The sequence below is a fragment of the Xiphophorus maculatus genome, chromosome 14 (assembly GCF_002775205.1).
Source record: "Xiphophorus maculatus strain JP 163 A chromosome 14, X_maculatus-5.0-male, whole genome shotgun sequence".
Classification (NCBI taxonomy): Eukaryota; Metazoa; Chordata; class Actinopteri; order Cyprinodontiformes; family Poeciliidae; genus Xiphophorus; species Xiphophorus maculatus.
The window spans coordinates 19,852,619-19,869,323 of NC_036456.1; the positions used below are offsets into that span (position 1 = coordinate 19,852,619).

The 16,705-nt window shown below is 40.0% G+C and overlaps 1 protein-coding gene across 1 annotated transcript; it reads right to left on the bottom strand.

The window, feature by feature from the left end:
• Positions 1–1,401: 1,401 nt before the first annotated feature.
• On the bottom strand, positions 1,402–16,423 carry wrap53 (WD repeat containing antisense to TP53). Its single transcript, XM_005800457.2, has 11 exons — positions 16,216–16,423; positions 14,386–14,781; positions 14,123–14,291; positions 13,274–13,369; positions 12,904–13,012; positions 10,515–10,603; positions 7,348–7,571; positions 5,622–5,833; positions 4,594–4,697; positions 4,374–4,517; positions 1,402–2,896 (listed from the first exon to the last, which is right to left on the bottom strand). The coding sequence occupies exons 2-11, from the start codon at positions 14,633–14,635 to the stop codon at positions 2,635–2,637; spliced, it is 1,659 nt and encodes a 552-aa protein (XP_005800514.1). The 5' UTR covers positions 14,636–14,781; positions 16,216–16,423; the 3' UTR covers positions 1,402–2,634.
• Between the last annotated feature and the right edge of the window lie 282 nt (positions 16,424–16,705).

Genomic DNA, 16,705 nt, shown 5'->3' on the forward strand with positions numbered 1-16,705 from the left:
GGCAGATAAAATTTGATTTGAAGCTAGCACTTTAGCTTTAGCTTCTGTGATTTAACGTCAGCGGTGCACACTACAAATATAATCACACATTGGCAGCCATCTTAGCAGTACAGCAGAAGCCAACCTCTGTGGTACAACCAATGAGTGTCAAGAAAAAAGAAAGGCGCTCCTGGATTGGCTGCTTTTGGTTCGCTAGTTGCCATTCATTGTGCAGCTTCATTATTCAGGCATTTTTATGTTTTTGTTTTTTTAAGAATCTATGTTAGGCTGCACAAATATTTTCATATATCATCATTAGAATATCAGTGTGTGTGACATTCATATCGCAAAGGGCTGTTTGGAGTGTAATAACTGTGAAATTATATTTTCTGAGTTAAGATCCATTTTACATTTTTATGCAATGTTTAGCCAGCTGGACAGATTCTCCTGGCAGCAGATGATCACACTGGACAAAACTGACATTGTTCAAAATGCTAAAGGTGACAGAGAGGAAGAACAGATGAGAAAGTGAGAATAACATCAAGCAGCCCTAGAATCAAGGAATCACTGGATCTCCAACTCAAAATCTAAAAACATCGACACTCATGAAACTTTTACTATACTTTTTTTTTTAATTGCTTTTGGCTTTTTGACCACCTTGGAGGGACGCAGCAGAACTCCTGCCCATTTTCTCAAAAGTCCAGGCGTCATACACCGGATAAAAGACTAAATATGAAGAGATCTTGCATTTGACTGAAAATACTTTGTTTTATGCTGAGAATCGAAAGATGTTTTTCTGAACAGAAACTCATTTAAGAAACACCTTTTCAACATTTTACTTTTGTGGAGGTGATGCCCTTATTTAAAGAAATAATAATCAGATATAAATATAGATATATAGCCTCTAAAGTTTTTAAGTACAGTAAATAATTTTGGTTTTAAGAGCTGTTAACACACATTGCTGTCTTTAGATTATTACAGCTTGTTTATGCTGTGAAGCATCTGGGGAGCTCAGAAACCAGACGGAGAGCAGGTTTAAACACCTAAATCTTGCTACTAAACCTTCATTACAGAACTTTCTTCCACACTTCCTGAGCAGCCAGTTATTACATTTTTGAGGAATGACTTTCAATCATTTCCCTTTTTTTTCCTTCTCCTGCGCCCCTTCCCCAATATTTCTCCATCTTGTTTCGTCTCTCTCCCGAGGCGGAGACGATCGCTAAGCAACCTGCACAACACAACAACGCTCGGCCTGCAGCTCTGCTCGCCGAGTCCCCGCTGTTCCAGATGATCAGATACACGAGTGTGTGTCCGTCGGAGAGGAGCTCATAAACCAGGTTCCCTTCAGGCTCAGAACATCGTCTTGTATTCACAAGATCTCTGAAGGAGATCTGACAGGGAAAAACGAGACAGTGAATCAAGTGTGAGGTGATACGAGTTTAATTCACTCCAGCTTGGATTAAAGCATCAGAGACATCTACCCAGAGACTTGTTTGGCATCTTCAAGCCCCGCATGGTTCTGAATGATCCTTAATAGAGAATAAATTGGTGCAGTATTATCACTGAGTGGAAATAATAATGCTTGGCAACAGGTATGAGTTTAAAGAAGTGCGGAGGCATTAAAAACTGATTAATTTCTAAGTGTCTGATTATAAAAAGGCATATGTTGGATAGATAGCACAGAAGCCCTGCAGCAACACGAACCCTCACTCTGGCGACAGAAACGGAGAAAAATCCCTCCTTCAAACCAGTTTTGTGTTTCTCAGTCGCCACACGCCTACACACACACACACACACCACATGTTCAAACTGTAGAAAAAATAACACTCGTTTAGCAGCTGCACCCACTTATTAAAGACTTTCACAGAGCGTAGCGAGAGTTAAGCTGGCCGCTCAAAGACGGGACATTCAGAGAATCAGCGCGGCGTTACAAAAATATACATCTGTGGGCATGAGGCGCGACACAGCTCGGTACGTCGATCGCTTTACAAAGGACACGGTAAGAAAAACAGGAGACTCTCAGTTTATAAAAGCAAAGGTCGGGGAAACAAATGGCACTTATTGTTACTGTGGCAGAGAGGCAATCTCCAAGGGCAGCGCTGGAGCCAAACACACACAAACAAACACTCCCACGGTTACAGCTCCGGTCAGGGGATACACACACCGAAACACAGACACAAGCCTTCACTGCAGATTCAAGCGACTCCAGCAGCAGATTTCTGGATTAAAATGACAAGAAAAACGCTGCTTTTTATTAAAACTTAGATTTTTATCTGAACTGAACTGGATTTTGGTCCAACCTGATGAAACTTGAACTACGACGAATGCAGAGTTATCAGGTTTGATATGTTGGATTCAGGGTTTCCACACAAATCTGGAAAGGTTAGAAATTTGTAAGTAACTTCCAAGTCTGGAAAAAGTATGGAAAACTATCCATCCATTAATAAAAATGTATAGGAACTGTGGTCCTTCACTGATTTGGAGTTTGCGTGTGCAAACACTGTTGAAATTAAAATACAGGACTCTGATTATTTGCGCCATAAACTGACAGCTAGAAAATTGTGCTCAACAGCAAAACACTAGAATAAAATGATATTGAAGTTTAAGAAAACTAAAGATATCAAAGGTGTAGCACCGTCTGTGTGCTCTATCTGGTCAAGCTAACGGGACACTTGAGGCCTCCGCAGCTGCAGCGTTCTGGTCTTGGCTCTCCTCAGCGGGTGGGCTCAGCGGTCCGGCCCACCACAACGTCAGTGCGTTGTCTTGCCGGACCTCCTGCTGCAGCGTTGCTCCGCCTCCTCCTCCGCCTCCTCCCTCGGTGTCGGAGGAGGAGTCGCCCTCGCCCTCGCTGTCGGTGGGCCAGGGGAACTGCCGCTGCCCGCTGGAGGTGGCCAGAATCGGCATGAAGGGGTGAACGCTGCAGAGAGGAGGCGGGGCGTTACTGCACAACAGGTTAAACAAGAGCCACACCGGCCACAATATTAGGGACACTAATTAGACTGACCAGCAGGTTCAGCACTTTCAACGCAAGTTTTCAAACTTTTTCAGATTCAAACTTGTATTGTTTTAGAGATAAAAGCAGTACAAGTAAAGTTTCAATTTACTGTGATATTATATTATTTATTACGGTTAATAAAACTAACGGTTACTCTTAGAGTAGGTAAAAATAATGACCAGTGAGGTGAAACAGATGCAGCAAAACGATATATAATTTTTCTACTCAGGTAATGAAGATATTTTTATTTTTATTTCAGACACAGACTGTTTAAAAAAAAATGGTGTCAAATTACAATCGCAAGAAATAAATCAACAAAAACTGGCGAGTCAAAGCTTTTCCAAAAACAGGATTCTGAGTTTGTTCAGATATTTGTAGCCGGTGCATTTCTTTTACCAAACCTGATATTTGTTTAATATTGAAAAACTGTAGCTTAATGCACATTTTCATTCAAATATCTTTACAGTCATTCACATGTAGCATTTTTATAATGAATAAACTAATGTTAGTACTGCATAAACCATTTCTTATTACTGTGCATTCAACACAAAAACACTACTTATTCTAAACATAAGTTTGAATGTAGAAGTGATGGTCTGCTAATGCCACTGCCATAAGCGAGTTTTTATTTTGCCTAATTTAGTTTAACATAATGAACAGAATTTTGCTCACTGAATGTGTGATTTATGAATTAAATACTTTATTTTATGCCTCGTCAATTTGTTACAAGCTGGATTCACGTTCTTGTGTATTTTAAGACATAAGTTTGAATTAAAAATGAAATACACAAAAAAGGTTTAATTTATCAGATGTCTGATGACCTCCCCTTTGACCGGTGTAGAGGTCGTGACCTTTGCGCTAGAGTAATACTGTATTTCTCTTATAGGCTAATGTTTATCATCTTCCTCTTTTTGAGGTTGAATTTCTGCTTAACAACAGCGATATTTCTGGAAACGCTGTGATGCTTAAGCAACAACCTGCAGTGAAATTAGACGCTGATCTCACTGTTAGATCCTGTTATGTCTTTTGTTTTGGTGAAAGATAATTGGGAGCACCAAACGGTAAAACACAGCAGGACAATCAGACATTAGAGCAGCAAGAGAGTCACTAAAGGATCGTAAATTATCCGAGTTTGACAGATTCCTTTATTCCCTCTAATCATCATTGCTTTTGTTCTGCTGTTAATTTGTGGAAGTGCGTTTCAATCTTTCATGCTTTAAAACCAAAAAGCTTAAATTTGGGCTCCTAAATTATTTATTTTTAATGTGAAGCTCATTTTTCTCCCTGCAGTGGATAACTAGGACAAACTAAATGAATAGCAGTCGGGGGAAAGTTGTGGGAGGAAGTGGGTTGTGGCATCGGCTCGGTTTGAATCAGAAGTTAAGTGAAAGGATTCTACCTGATGCCGTTGGTGCAGTCCCAGTGGGCCTGGAAGCGGATCTGTGGCTGCAGCAGCGCTTCGTTTCCATCGGGGGGCGCCGTCTGAGTGTCCCAGACGGACAGGGCTCCCTCCGTGTCTCCGCTCAGCAGGTATCTGCCTGATCTGGAGGCAGAGGAAGGATAAATCATCGGGGTTGCGAGTGAAAACACGCGGCTCTGCGGAGTTCTGATCAACTTACTGGTCCAGGTCGAAGTAGATGCGCTGGTTAGTGGCAACGTTCCTCTTCAGAGAAAACACGACTTTCCCCGGGTCTCTCAGGTCCCAGCACAAGATGTCTGGGTCCTAGAATGACAGGCGCACATTTACTGAGCGTTTTCAATTCAATTCAGCTCATTTATATAGCGCCGATTCACAATAAATGTCGTCTTAAGGAACTTTACAAAAGATATTTCAATTTGATCCCAGTTATCAAACAGTTTAGTTATTCAAAATAGTTTAAAAATATTTGTACCTAAAAAAAAATCCTTACTGAATGTTTTTAATTTACTGGAGGTCAAAGTGTGGTTTATGCCTAAATCACACTTTGACCTCATATCAACCTTTCTATTTCTCAAATTAGACCCAAATTTGTGTCAAATATACTCAGAAATATGGACGTTTTTGTATCCATCTGTCATGTAAGATTACAAGTTCATTGTGGTTGTATTGGGACAAAGCAGCTGGTTTTTATTTTCTGTTTACAGTTTACTTTTCAAAAGACGTCTGACAACTCGTCGCTAAATTAAAGAATAACTAAAAACCCCTCGGCCTCCTCTACATGCCACAAACTGCAAGATGTTTGCAGAAACTCGCCATAATTTCCCACTTAACTGTCTGACTCCATCTTGGTGTTTACCAAAATGTCAGAATACACACCAATCAGATTTTTTCCCCCCTATGAACAAAATGTTTGTGCAAGGACTTTAATTGTGACCTCATTGTCAAAGAATGCAGTTATTTTGGTTTTTGTTTGGATAAAGCTGCCAGAATCCAAGACACCCGGGACAAGTTATCATATCTGGAGAAATAATTATCCACTTTCAGCCAGAAGATGACGAAAACTAGAACAAAAACAAAAACCGAAACAAGAGATTCATTAAGCAGTTTAAGGTTTCATGACACTCTGTGAAGCAAAAGCGATGGCCTAGTTGCTAATTGGGATCATCGCATGCTACAAAAAAACAATACAACTGCCTCTTTTCGACACGTCTGTGTGCGTGCGCCGACCTTTCGGCCGCCGGTGTACAGGTAGTTGCCGTCGGGGGAGAAGAGCAGATGGGTGAGGCCTCCGTGGTGGCGGGTGGGCAGCAGCGCCAGCAGGGTGCCGTCCTGACAGGAGTAGAGGCCGGCGCAGCGGGAGTACGAGCCGCAGGCGTAGACCGACTGACACGGGCTGAAGGCGAAGCACGAGATGATGCCGCTCTGGCCTCGTTTCTTCACTGAGAAAGAGGGAGAGACGTTTAGCAGAGCGATTAACCTTTCACACATTATGACAGGAGTTCTGCTCACATGGATTCAACTGGGACATGTCAGAGTCAGGCTCAACAGAGACGGTGAAACCTGCAATTCTAAGGTTTAACAAATATAAAACTGTTTGAATCCAACCTGAACCGTACAAAAATACACAGAAATATTCCTCGCTGTAATTTGTTAAACACAGTGGAGACCAAGCAGCAATAACACCCACTAGTCATGTTTTCTATGACTTTATCAGTGTCTTGTGTGTTTCTGCACAGCTAGTTAAGTTCCCACCACAGCATTTCACTCGTGTTTATGTCTCAATTTTGACTAGGCCACTCTGACACCTTGGTTCTCTAAATTTGCTGCTGCGTTTAGGATTACAGTTCTGTTGGTGACCCAGATTGTGTCAACCTTCTGCTGTCGGTCAACAGAAGGTGAAATGCAGACTTAAAAAAAAGTAAATGAGAGTGATGAGTTCACCATTTCAAGTAATATCAGCCGATACCACTGTTGATGCCGATATATCGTGCATTGGCCTTAAACCTCTGCACTTATAGATAAGTTTTGTCTCCATAGAATGGACTTAAAATTGTTTGGTAATGACCTACCTTCTTTATTTAACTGAAAGTATATTCTCTGTTCACTTGAGATTCAATGGAACTAATTTTAGAATCAGGTAAAGATTTTAAGTCCTGATAAGTTAAAATCTTGAAACTGAAGGATGGTGCATTTTCTTAGGTTCTAGTTAACATATTTTGTCATGATCTCCTTTCTGCTAAAACATAAATCAAAAAGTCACCCGTCTTCCTGCATATTCTGGCACTTCATGTGAGAAACAACAAAAAATGAGTTGTGGGAAGAAATAAAGCAACCTTTGACTTGGAAAAAATAAAAACAGTTTTTAGTGACATTTTCAAAAGTGGCTGTTTTGGTTCAGATCCTTCACTCTAGTAAGTACAAAGAAACATCTCCATCCATAGACACTGGCTGTTAATGTCAGCACATCTAAACCATTTTGAACGGACAGAGGCTGTTTGAAGAGCGCGACAGAAATGAGGAATTCATCACAGTAAACATTTCACTCGCTTTAGTTGTTTGAACATAATAAAAGCTGATTGTTGGTTCGTTCAAGGAGACTTCAGTCAGGGAGGAGCGACAGTGAGCTGTCAAACTTATTGAAAACAGGAGACAACCGACATCAGACGAGATCCCAACATTATAGCTTCTGTAAGGATTTTATTTTCTGGGAATAATGGTATGAATACTACCATGTGATTTCAGTCGACTTTTCTTTAAAGACATTTCAATTTGTTCTGGTAAACAGCATAATCTTCACAATGATTATAACAATAAGTTACTTATGGGAGTGGAACATAATGCTTAAACATAAATAATAGTTCAATTTACAATAAATTCTCAGTGAAAAGAGACACAGAAATACCATTTTAAATAATATTTAGTTTGGTTTAAGGTGAAAAAGATGAAGACTGACCCACAGTCGGGCGCTCCTCGCAGTCTCGGCCCGGTCGCTCTGTGCAGAAGACTCGGACCATCTTCTCGAAGCCGCAGTACAGCTGCTCTCCGTCGGGCGAGAAGCAGAGCGAGTGCGCCGCCGTCAGCTCGTCCAGGTGGTTGTAGGGCCGGAAGCTGGCACGCACTTTTCCGTAAAACGCGTCCCAAACGTGCACTGGGTTGTCGCGGCTGCTGCTGGCCAGACTGAAACAAAACGATGATATTCGAGGTCGGGGGGGGGGGGGACGTGCAAAACAAAAATATGAGATGACTGAATTTGAGCTGTTTTACAAAAAATGGGCAAAAGTAGGTGTAATATACTCAGCTAGGCCTATTGCAATGACAAATTCTTTGATAAATTGTCCCTGTAATTATTGCGATAAATGATTGTGAGTTGAGAACATTTTCAAGTAATATATTGATAATAGCAGAATGACATAAGTTCAATAAATGTTAATTCTGTAAAGAACACTTATCACTGGCACAGGAAGATATTTTAAATATTAAAACATTTTCAAATACCCCAATGAAAACAATAAATAATAAGACAACCAAAAACAAGTGAATTAAAAAATGAAATAAAAATATAAAAACAAACTACAAATAACATTAAATATAATGTCTATTTAAACAAATTGCTCTTTAAAAAATTAATAATCATCAAAATGGAAATTATCAAGCTCAATCTAATTTATAATGTTTATAATTGCTTATTGCAGCAGGCTAAAGCTTTGCACACTCCACATTTTCATTCTCCACGCCATGCATCATTTTTCTTAAACTTCCATATAATGACCGACTTTGTGATGGTCTATCACATAAAATCTCCTTAAATTTCCCAAAAGATTCTGGTTTTAGTTAGGAGTTAACAGCCAACCGATCAACTTAATGTACCAATAAAACTGGATTGTCCCAGAAACTCACATCCAGCAAATAATCGGAAGTAGAGAAGTTAGAAAGAAGAATGATCAACACTGGAAATATTCTCTCCGGATTAATCTGAGGTATTTTTCTAATTTAACAAAGCCCTTGAAACTCCAGAAACATTTTTCTTTGGGGTATAAAAATGAAGTCATAAATCACAACATTTGTGTCACTTCCAAAACCGTTGGCCGTGTCTGTACCGAGATTAAAGGAAGAGAGTTTATTAGAAACAGATTATTTAAAACACCAAGGACTCCTAATAATAAATCTTAACTGCAGCTCGAGGCATTTTTCTGGAAAGGTACCAATAAGCAGAGAGAAAAAAAGAATGCCTTTATTCTACGGGACAAAATGCTTAATGTGTAAAAATATTAGACCAAACAGGCTGCCTGTGTGCTTTGAAATCTTTTTTGTGTTTGCAAAGCAGGATTTTCTGACTGATTCCTGATGTTGTTTCCAACATCAGCTGCTGCACACCTGGCTGAGTGTATCAATGCCTGATAAACACTCAGCACCCGCGCCATGCCTCATTATAGAGACGAGTCGCACCGATTCAAATCAGGCCGGAGTCGGTGCGAGCCCGGCCTTTTAAGTTTAATTATCGAGCCCTGAACAAATGCTGAAATGCCGTGGCTCGGTCAGACAAAAGGAAATTAGCCCCAGCCTCTTCTGCGTTGCCCCGTTACGGCCCCCGTGAGCTGGGAAATGCCCAATTATAATGCTAGACCGCTGCTAGCTTGGAGCGATGCCTGGAAGCGAGTGCCGTAACGACGACCCTTAGTCCCTCTACGCAGGAGGGGGGGATCTGAAACACGCAGCGCTCGATTCAAGGAGCGACTACATTTGTTTTTTCTTTAATAATATTTCATCTGAAGCGAAGGTGGAGGTGATCTGCTTCCTGCTCCGTCCTGGCATAAACACATTAAGCTCTCTGGTGGTTCCCTGCCCGCATGAGACGTTTGTTCATCATCCTCCTGTTTACACGGCTTTCATCTCTGCATCTCCCCTCTATCTGTGAGGGCGGCCATCATGGAGCGGTGTAAGAGCTCGGGTGTGATCAGAGGGAGCTGCCGCAGGGTGGAGGCTTGTTACTGGGAGGCGATGCGAGCTGAGGGACGGGGTGGAGGAGGAGACGAGGGGAACGCTGCCAGGAGCTTGACCCCGGCTCGTTATCTCGGCCCCCGAAGGTCCTGCCGCCGTTTCTGAGGAGGAAGCCTGGGTGTTGCTGCTGGCGCTGAACCCCACACGCGGTGATGTCACAATTACGAGAAGAGGAAGATGAAAACGGGATCCTCATCTCACCATAAGGTGTCATGCGGGCTCAGGAGTGCTTTCTCAAGAGCCGGACCGCATTTAAAACTCGTCACCAGCCTCTAAGGAGGCAGGAAGAGGGCCGACACTTTACTGGTAATGAGCGACATCAGAACGCTTTCGCAGCTTTTATTTCCCCGACATCACAAGCGGTTCCCATAACGAGCGCAAACATCCTGAAGATCAAAGAGGATCTTTCAGAAAATGAGCCGTCGTTTAGTTTAACTATAGACCGCTGAAACACACTCGATGTTAATCCCAATTTGCAAAGCGCTAGCTTCTGTTTCTCTTTTCTCTTCCTTCACTATTAAATGTTTCCAACAAAACTATTTTAATGTCGAAGATAACTTGAGTAAATACAAAAATCTGTTTTAAAAGCTTATATAATCCCAATCACTGCCCTGATGGCAGCAGCTAATTGTGATAACCAGGGATGAGTTGTTTTTATCCAACATTTCATTAAATGTTCCAATCCAGCCACATTGGTCTGTTTAAGATCAAGCCACAGCGTCTCAATCAGATCCAAGTCCTACTTTGACTATTTTACTAAAGGTTTTGGGCACCATCAAGATCTTATATATTATATTTGACAAATCGGTAACAAACCTTTGAGTTCTTTCAGATTAGCAGTGATTTTGCCAATGGAGCCAATTATTGATGCCATTTCAGCCCAGTCTCTCTTTTTCATTGTTGAAAAATGAACACTGACCTTAACTGAAGTAATTTAAGTTTTTTATGTTATTCTGGATCCTTAATCTGGCATGTTAGTCATTAATACGCCAGATTTACTGTGGTTAAGTTGGAGAAAAATTGGAGTTATGGATTTGGTTAAATATGTGTTCATATGTTTTATATCCAACTCCTGGGAGAGTCTAGTTCAAGTTAGGCAGGAAAATATCAGCTTCGACTCACAAACATGTGTCTGGCTCCAACGAGCTCATCTTCGGGAACCAGCAGTAGTCGTAGACGGTGTCTCCTTCAGCCATCCTGAGCACAGGACTCTGGGTCAGGAAGAACAGGACACAAATAATGATGAATCTGTGTCTAGCATACTGCACGCCACGCCATGCTGCACATCTGTGTTCAACGTTTATATACAACGTCTATTTCAGTAAATAAAACAAACAAAAAAAAAACATTACAAAATTTAAACTTTGGCATTTTAAATTAAGGAAAAGTATCAAAACTAAGACATGATTATCACAGCACATGCTCTTGTATAATAGAAGGTTAATTTGAAGTTAAATGTGAAGTCAGGAGTGTTAAATTAATGACAGTCAGGTGTAAGACGAACAGCAACATATCAGATTCTGGTCCTTCCCAGTAAAGTGTATCAAGGCATGAAATGAGATTTCCAAGGACTTCAGTAAAAGAGCTACAATAAATTTCTCTTCTGAGTTTAAAAGGCTGTTTAATGGCCTGCAAAGAGAGGACTGTCTGTAAGCTGGAGGAACTGGGGAACACGAGAGGATAAAGCATCAGATGAATGTTTACCAGAACATGGAGTAACTGAAAATGGACGTGCAGTAAACAATGGCGTGTGTTTCTCCTTTTCTCTTCAAGAAAGAAAGTTTCAAAACAGCTTTACAAGAGGAAATGCTGAGTGAAGTAATACAATTCCCAGAATCCTCCCTTTAATATAACGGGGAAGATGGTTTTATGTGACGTTATTCTGATCAAGCCACAACTCGTAAATATTTAGAGAGAAAAAAAATACTCCACCATCCACAAACAGATAAAAGTTGCTCCAAAAATCAATTATTGTAAAACTGATTTCAAAGATGAAATGCATTAACCATTTCATGGCTCCACCAATATAGTTAAATCTTAAAAACATCAAAATTTGAGGTTTTATAATAATGGAAATGATATGCAGAGCTTACGGGGAATGCTGAGAGCATTCCAGAGCTTTAAACTGGGTTTTATGAAATAATGAGCCTTGCAGCTTTTCCTCAGATAATCACAAGCTGAGACGTTTTTTCTCATTTGTTGGGCTGGAAAATCTGATGCTTTTACATCACCTCTTTGCAAGACAATAAAATTGTAAAAAAGTAAAAAAATAAATAAATCTCAATCGTTCATAAATTTGCAAGTACCACTGTATGGGATTAGAGGCAATAAAACAGGCTATAACTCGCAGTAAAATTCAAAGGCCGACGGCTGCCTTTGAGAAATAAAAAAATCAAGCTCAATTTTCTGCTCTCATGAAAAAAGGCTGGCAGATCTTTGTGGAGGAAAATGGATTACATTTCAATTATTTTTGTTCAGTGATCCCGATCTGCCAGCCCATAATAGAAAACGAGAGATTGGCTCTGCGCTCGATATTTTCTCAAATCTAAAAAAGACACGACAGCCATTTTCTTCTACCCGTTAATTCCTCAGAAATACATTTTGTGCGACTCAAAATGTGGGTGGATGGATGGATTGGTGCGCCTGAGGAAGAGGGAGACGGTCGGCTGGACAGGTGGAGAGGACGAATGAACGGGTGAGCAGGCAGATATATTTGGACGATTAGTTTGGGTAAAAAGTTGGGTGGATGAATGGCTTTGGGTTTGATGGAGTGACCACAAGGATGTGTTTAGTGAGAGACATTTATACTCTCTTAACCTCAAAAGGTGGCATAGACACAAATATTCAAATATTTGTAGTTAGTATAATAATTAGGAAAAAATAAAGTCAATAGACACCTGCAAGTATTACTGAAATTCTTATTCTAACTATTTTCTCCTCTGTTTGTTCCACAAGAGCATCAATAAATATCAGTAAATTTGGAAATATAATTAAATGTAGTTACTGTGTGCAGTTTTGGTGATATAAATCAGACTTCTACTTCAAATGGAAATGTTTTTCAAGACAATTCGTGTTTGTGGCACTTTGAATGCTGTGCCATGCAGTCACAGCCGTACAGTTATCTAAAAAAGGAATAGTACATACTTTTTCATCATCATCACAATAGCACCATGATAAAATTCTAAATCCATATTGCCCATCCCTACACCTAATTCAGAAGGCCCAATAGTTGTGATCCAACAGGTTTTATACCAGACCAAAGCAGGTCAATATTGATAATATTACCAGGACTGACTTAACCCTTCACCATGAGCACCAACTCTTTCTCTAAAAGTCACTTCATTTTTGTTTTCAGTAACATGAAAGTAAAAAATAAGTTGACAAACATAAACTGATGCTGCAAAGAAATATTTAAATACGCAAAATGTTACTTCTTTAAAATCTGAATTGTCAATAATGGTTCCAACTATTAATTTCGAAACAGAAAAACATTTGCCGATTTCCAACTCACCATCTCAGGGATGGAGTCCCAGCTGTAGCTGTAAATCTCTGGAGGGAGGTTGTACACGCGGAGAACGTTGTCGGCACTGTTAGTGAGGATGCAGGAACCATCGGGAGCCCTAAATGGAGGAGACTCAACTTGCTTCATGTTGAATTAGCCGTTAGTAATATTGTCTCTGCTAAAAGATAAAGATCATTTGTATAATATCTAGATTGATGTAATGACAATTCTCCTTTACCTTTTGTTTTAATGGAAGGAAGACATTTACTAAAATGACTTATTAGTGATTAGGCCAAAGATAAATAAATATACAATGAGTGGTTCAGAAAACCACCTGTTCCAGTGTGTTTTGTTCATGTTTATTGTAAATCAAGATTACCATTTGCAGCCTTTCAGGTAATTCTCTGGAAAGCTGGAGTACTCCGTCCAGGAACCGGTCAGCATTGAGGGATTCTGGGTAAAATCCAGGTTGAGGCTGGAAAAAAAAGAGAAATGAGACACACACCCATAACAACCGAAGTTTGATGTTGGTCAGAAAATAAAGGAAGCTTGTGGAAAAGAAATAAATCTGTAATTTTGCAAATGAAATGATTTTTAAATGTTGTACTGAATTATTACAATGCTTAAAAACCAACAAACATTCATACAACATTATTTTTACTATAAATAATTACTTTATTAAATAACTTTCCACTCAATAGGTTATTTCTTCTGTTTTTGTCCTAAACTTTCCGTCATTATAACTAATGGGGTCCCACATTTTCTCTCCATTCTTTCTTTTCAGTCATGTCTCCATCCAGTTTTAGCTAAAACCTATTGCTATTTTGAACATATAGATTAATTGACATAAGTCCAACTTGATGTTTTTTTAAAAAAAGGTTTTACTGGGGAAAAAAAAAACAAAAAGAGGGAAGATCTTGTGTTTGGCCTAATGGGGGCACTACAACTGTATACAAAACACATGAAAGATTTTTTTAAATTTAAGATTAAACAAGAAAAAAAGAACTGTGTGCCTCAACAATCACATCAAGTTCATGACACCAAATTAAAAACAACCAAAATGTGATTAAAATATTTCCTGGAAGAAATCAAAATAATTTGAAACTCCACCGTGTGTAAAACAGTAACTTCTTGCTTTGTATTTTCTGTCTGCTGTCTTTTCTGTGCGACATTTTAAATTAAAGTCAGAATACAAAACAAAAATTTGAACAAAAATTCTTCAACTTACTGCTGTCCCGCTGCGGGGCTGTCTGCTGCTTCGACGCCATCGCACTCCTCCTCTTGTCTTGTCTCCTCTCCTTCTGCAGCATCAGGTCCTCCATCTCCGTTCTGGTGGCATTCTGCTACATCTTTATCTCTCTGATCTTTCACCTCAGGTTGCTGTAACTCGTGCGTTGCTATAAAAAAAATACAATTAAAATCTGTGAGTACAATATTTCGGCCACACTTCCGGTTTTTAAACACACTCAGTTAGCAAGACGAGTGTTTTACTTTGTGCAGATATGGAGGTGTTTCCCTGTGCAGATTCAGACTCTGTTGGTGTTCCATCTCCCTGCTCCTCCTCTCTCATCCTGGAGCGCTTGGCTGATGGTGGAAGCCCGTCTTCTGGGGTCTCCTGCTCTACCTGCTCAGACTGACAGAGTAGAGGCGGGACCTGTTGAGGGGGCTCGCCGTCTGCTTCAGAGTCCTGCCCACCAGCCGCCACGCCTCCGCTCTCTCCACCTCCAGCTGAATCGGACATGGCTTTATCGATCCTCCTCCCGGCGTTTTGAGGCCCGCAGTCCGGCGGGTGGCTGTCAGACGTGGGTGAGGTAAGTGCTACTGGGATAGTGCTTCCTCCTGCAGTGTGGACGGCTGAGTCTGTCGGGGTTTGAGGACATCACCCACCTAGAGAAAACAGGAAGTGGGTAAAGATATAAGCCCGGTTTTCAGGGAACATTTTTGCTTGTTTCAAGAAGCATTAAAGACAGTTTTTTTCCCTCATTGTGATGTTGATGTCTTTCTAAACCTCCCCTTCATTCATACAAATTGGTAATTCATTTTTATTGCTTTTGGCACTACGTACAAATGGAGAAACAAAGAAGACATGTTCATAAATACATAAAATTAGGTGCAAATGGAATGACATTGCATGCAGAATGATGTAATATCCCCTACATACATTCACAAATGCCAAACCAACATTTACTCTACTGACTGAACAGATTTTATGGACAATGTTCTGTTCGCATGTTCCTCTGTTCTGCAGTCATTTCTTGAGAAAACCGTTTAAGAAGCAAAAATATGACTTACCATTTTTAAATTTGATTTAGTCAGAAGTATGTGTCTGTGTGAATTTAAAAAATACACAGTAGATATTTATAATAATAATGATGATGATTCTTGACCTGGAGTATTAACTTCATGCCCTCAGAGTTCCTCACCACTGATCAAGTCTTATGTGCCAAAAGGAATAGTCAAATATCCCTCTGTCTTCTTCAACCTTATCAAACGGTAAAAAAGAAAACTAGGTGTTGTCCTATAAGCAGACAGTGCCAACAAGGGAACAAAAATGTTGATAAATACTAATCCCACTGAATAAATCTAATCAGAACAAAAGGTAGACTTTCCAAAGTTTTTCCAGAGTAAAACTAAGCTACAGAGTTGCATGCATTTTCAGTTTTTTTTAACATCTGTATCATGTCTGCCAACAATGAGTCCCTGTCTGTATACATGCATGTCCATGTAATGTAACGTTGCTGCTAAGTTTATGAAATTTAAAGTGGAACCGCTGAACTGAAAGGTTCCTTTCGACAAGTAATTAGAATAGAAAGTCACAGACAGGAAAGCAAGTAGATTTACACAAAGATAGAAACACGCATCATATAAAAACATAATAAAAATACTGCACAGTACAGGCACAACTTCAACATACTGGGTAGGTTTAAGAAATAGTTGACAACGATAATTGAATCTGACAAACATTTAGCGTTCGTGTTATAACGTATACATTTGTGCGCTTTAGCAAGCTGCCACTTAAATAAATGTTGGCATTACTAAAGGAAAAAGTACATTAAAAAAACGCCTTGAAAATGCTCCTCCAAACACCTGTGGCGAGTCGTGACAGGTCAGATACTTCAAAACGGTCGGTCGTTATTTTAAATTAACTGCATAAATATAGTCACAGATACATTTCCCTCCAGCCCTGCTGCTTTCCCCCCACCACATTAATATTGACGATGGAGAAAGGAAATTTTATGTGTTTGGAACAAAGAAACAGCCACCAAGCTCTGTTTAGCTTCAGTTAGCATTAGCTCGTGCTAACAGTATGCAGCTACGCACCTGCTGTAGCTCTGCTGACCGTTGACGCTGAGCTTCGTCTCCCTTTCCTTCGTTGCGGCTTCAAAAGTTTTTACACAAGCGAAAAAGACAAGAAGCCCGCAAATACAAGTCGACGTCTTTTTTGTAGGGAACTTCTGTGCTGCTTACCAGCTCATCGAGAAGTTGTAAACACAAGTAGGTAGCCATGTGTTTGGAACTATCGCGAGAATTCGTTTAAAGGGATTTGAGATTTGCTCCCCTCCACTTCCGCGTTAGGTTTCCTCTCAAATACTTAAAGGATTTTGTTTAGAATAGTCTACAGATGGATCTCGGGGAAAATAAAAGTGTCAGTATGTATTTAGCTGGATTTCAGCTACTTGTCATTAAATGGAAACCTAACATTAAGCTACTCAAAATTAGATTTCATAGGACTAAGAAAGACCGCTGATTTGACAGTAGCCCAGCATCCAATCACATCTTAGAAAAACTTAGCGGAAGGAAAAACAAACGT

Bases quoted from the DNA above. Each gene is read 5' to 3' on its own strand.
- wrap53 (XM_005800457.2), bottom strand. From the start codon at position 14,635: ATGTCCGATTCAGCTGGAGGTGGAGAGAGCGGAGGCGTGGCGGCTGGT. The intron at 13,013-13,273 runs GTAATCTTGATT...TCCTCCATTTAG, and splicing joins TACCTGAAAGGCTGCAAATG to GGCTCCCGATGGTTCCTGCA. The intron at 2,897-4,373 runs GTAGAATCCTTT...TCCTCTCTGCAG, and splicing joins GACTGCACCAACGGCATCAG to CGTTCACCCCTTCATGCCGA.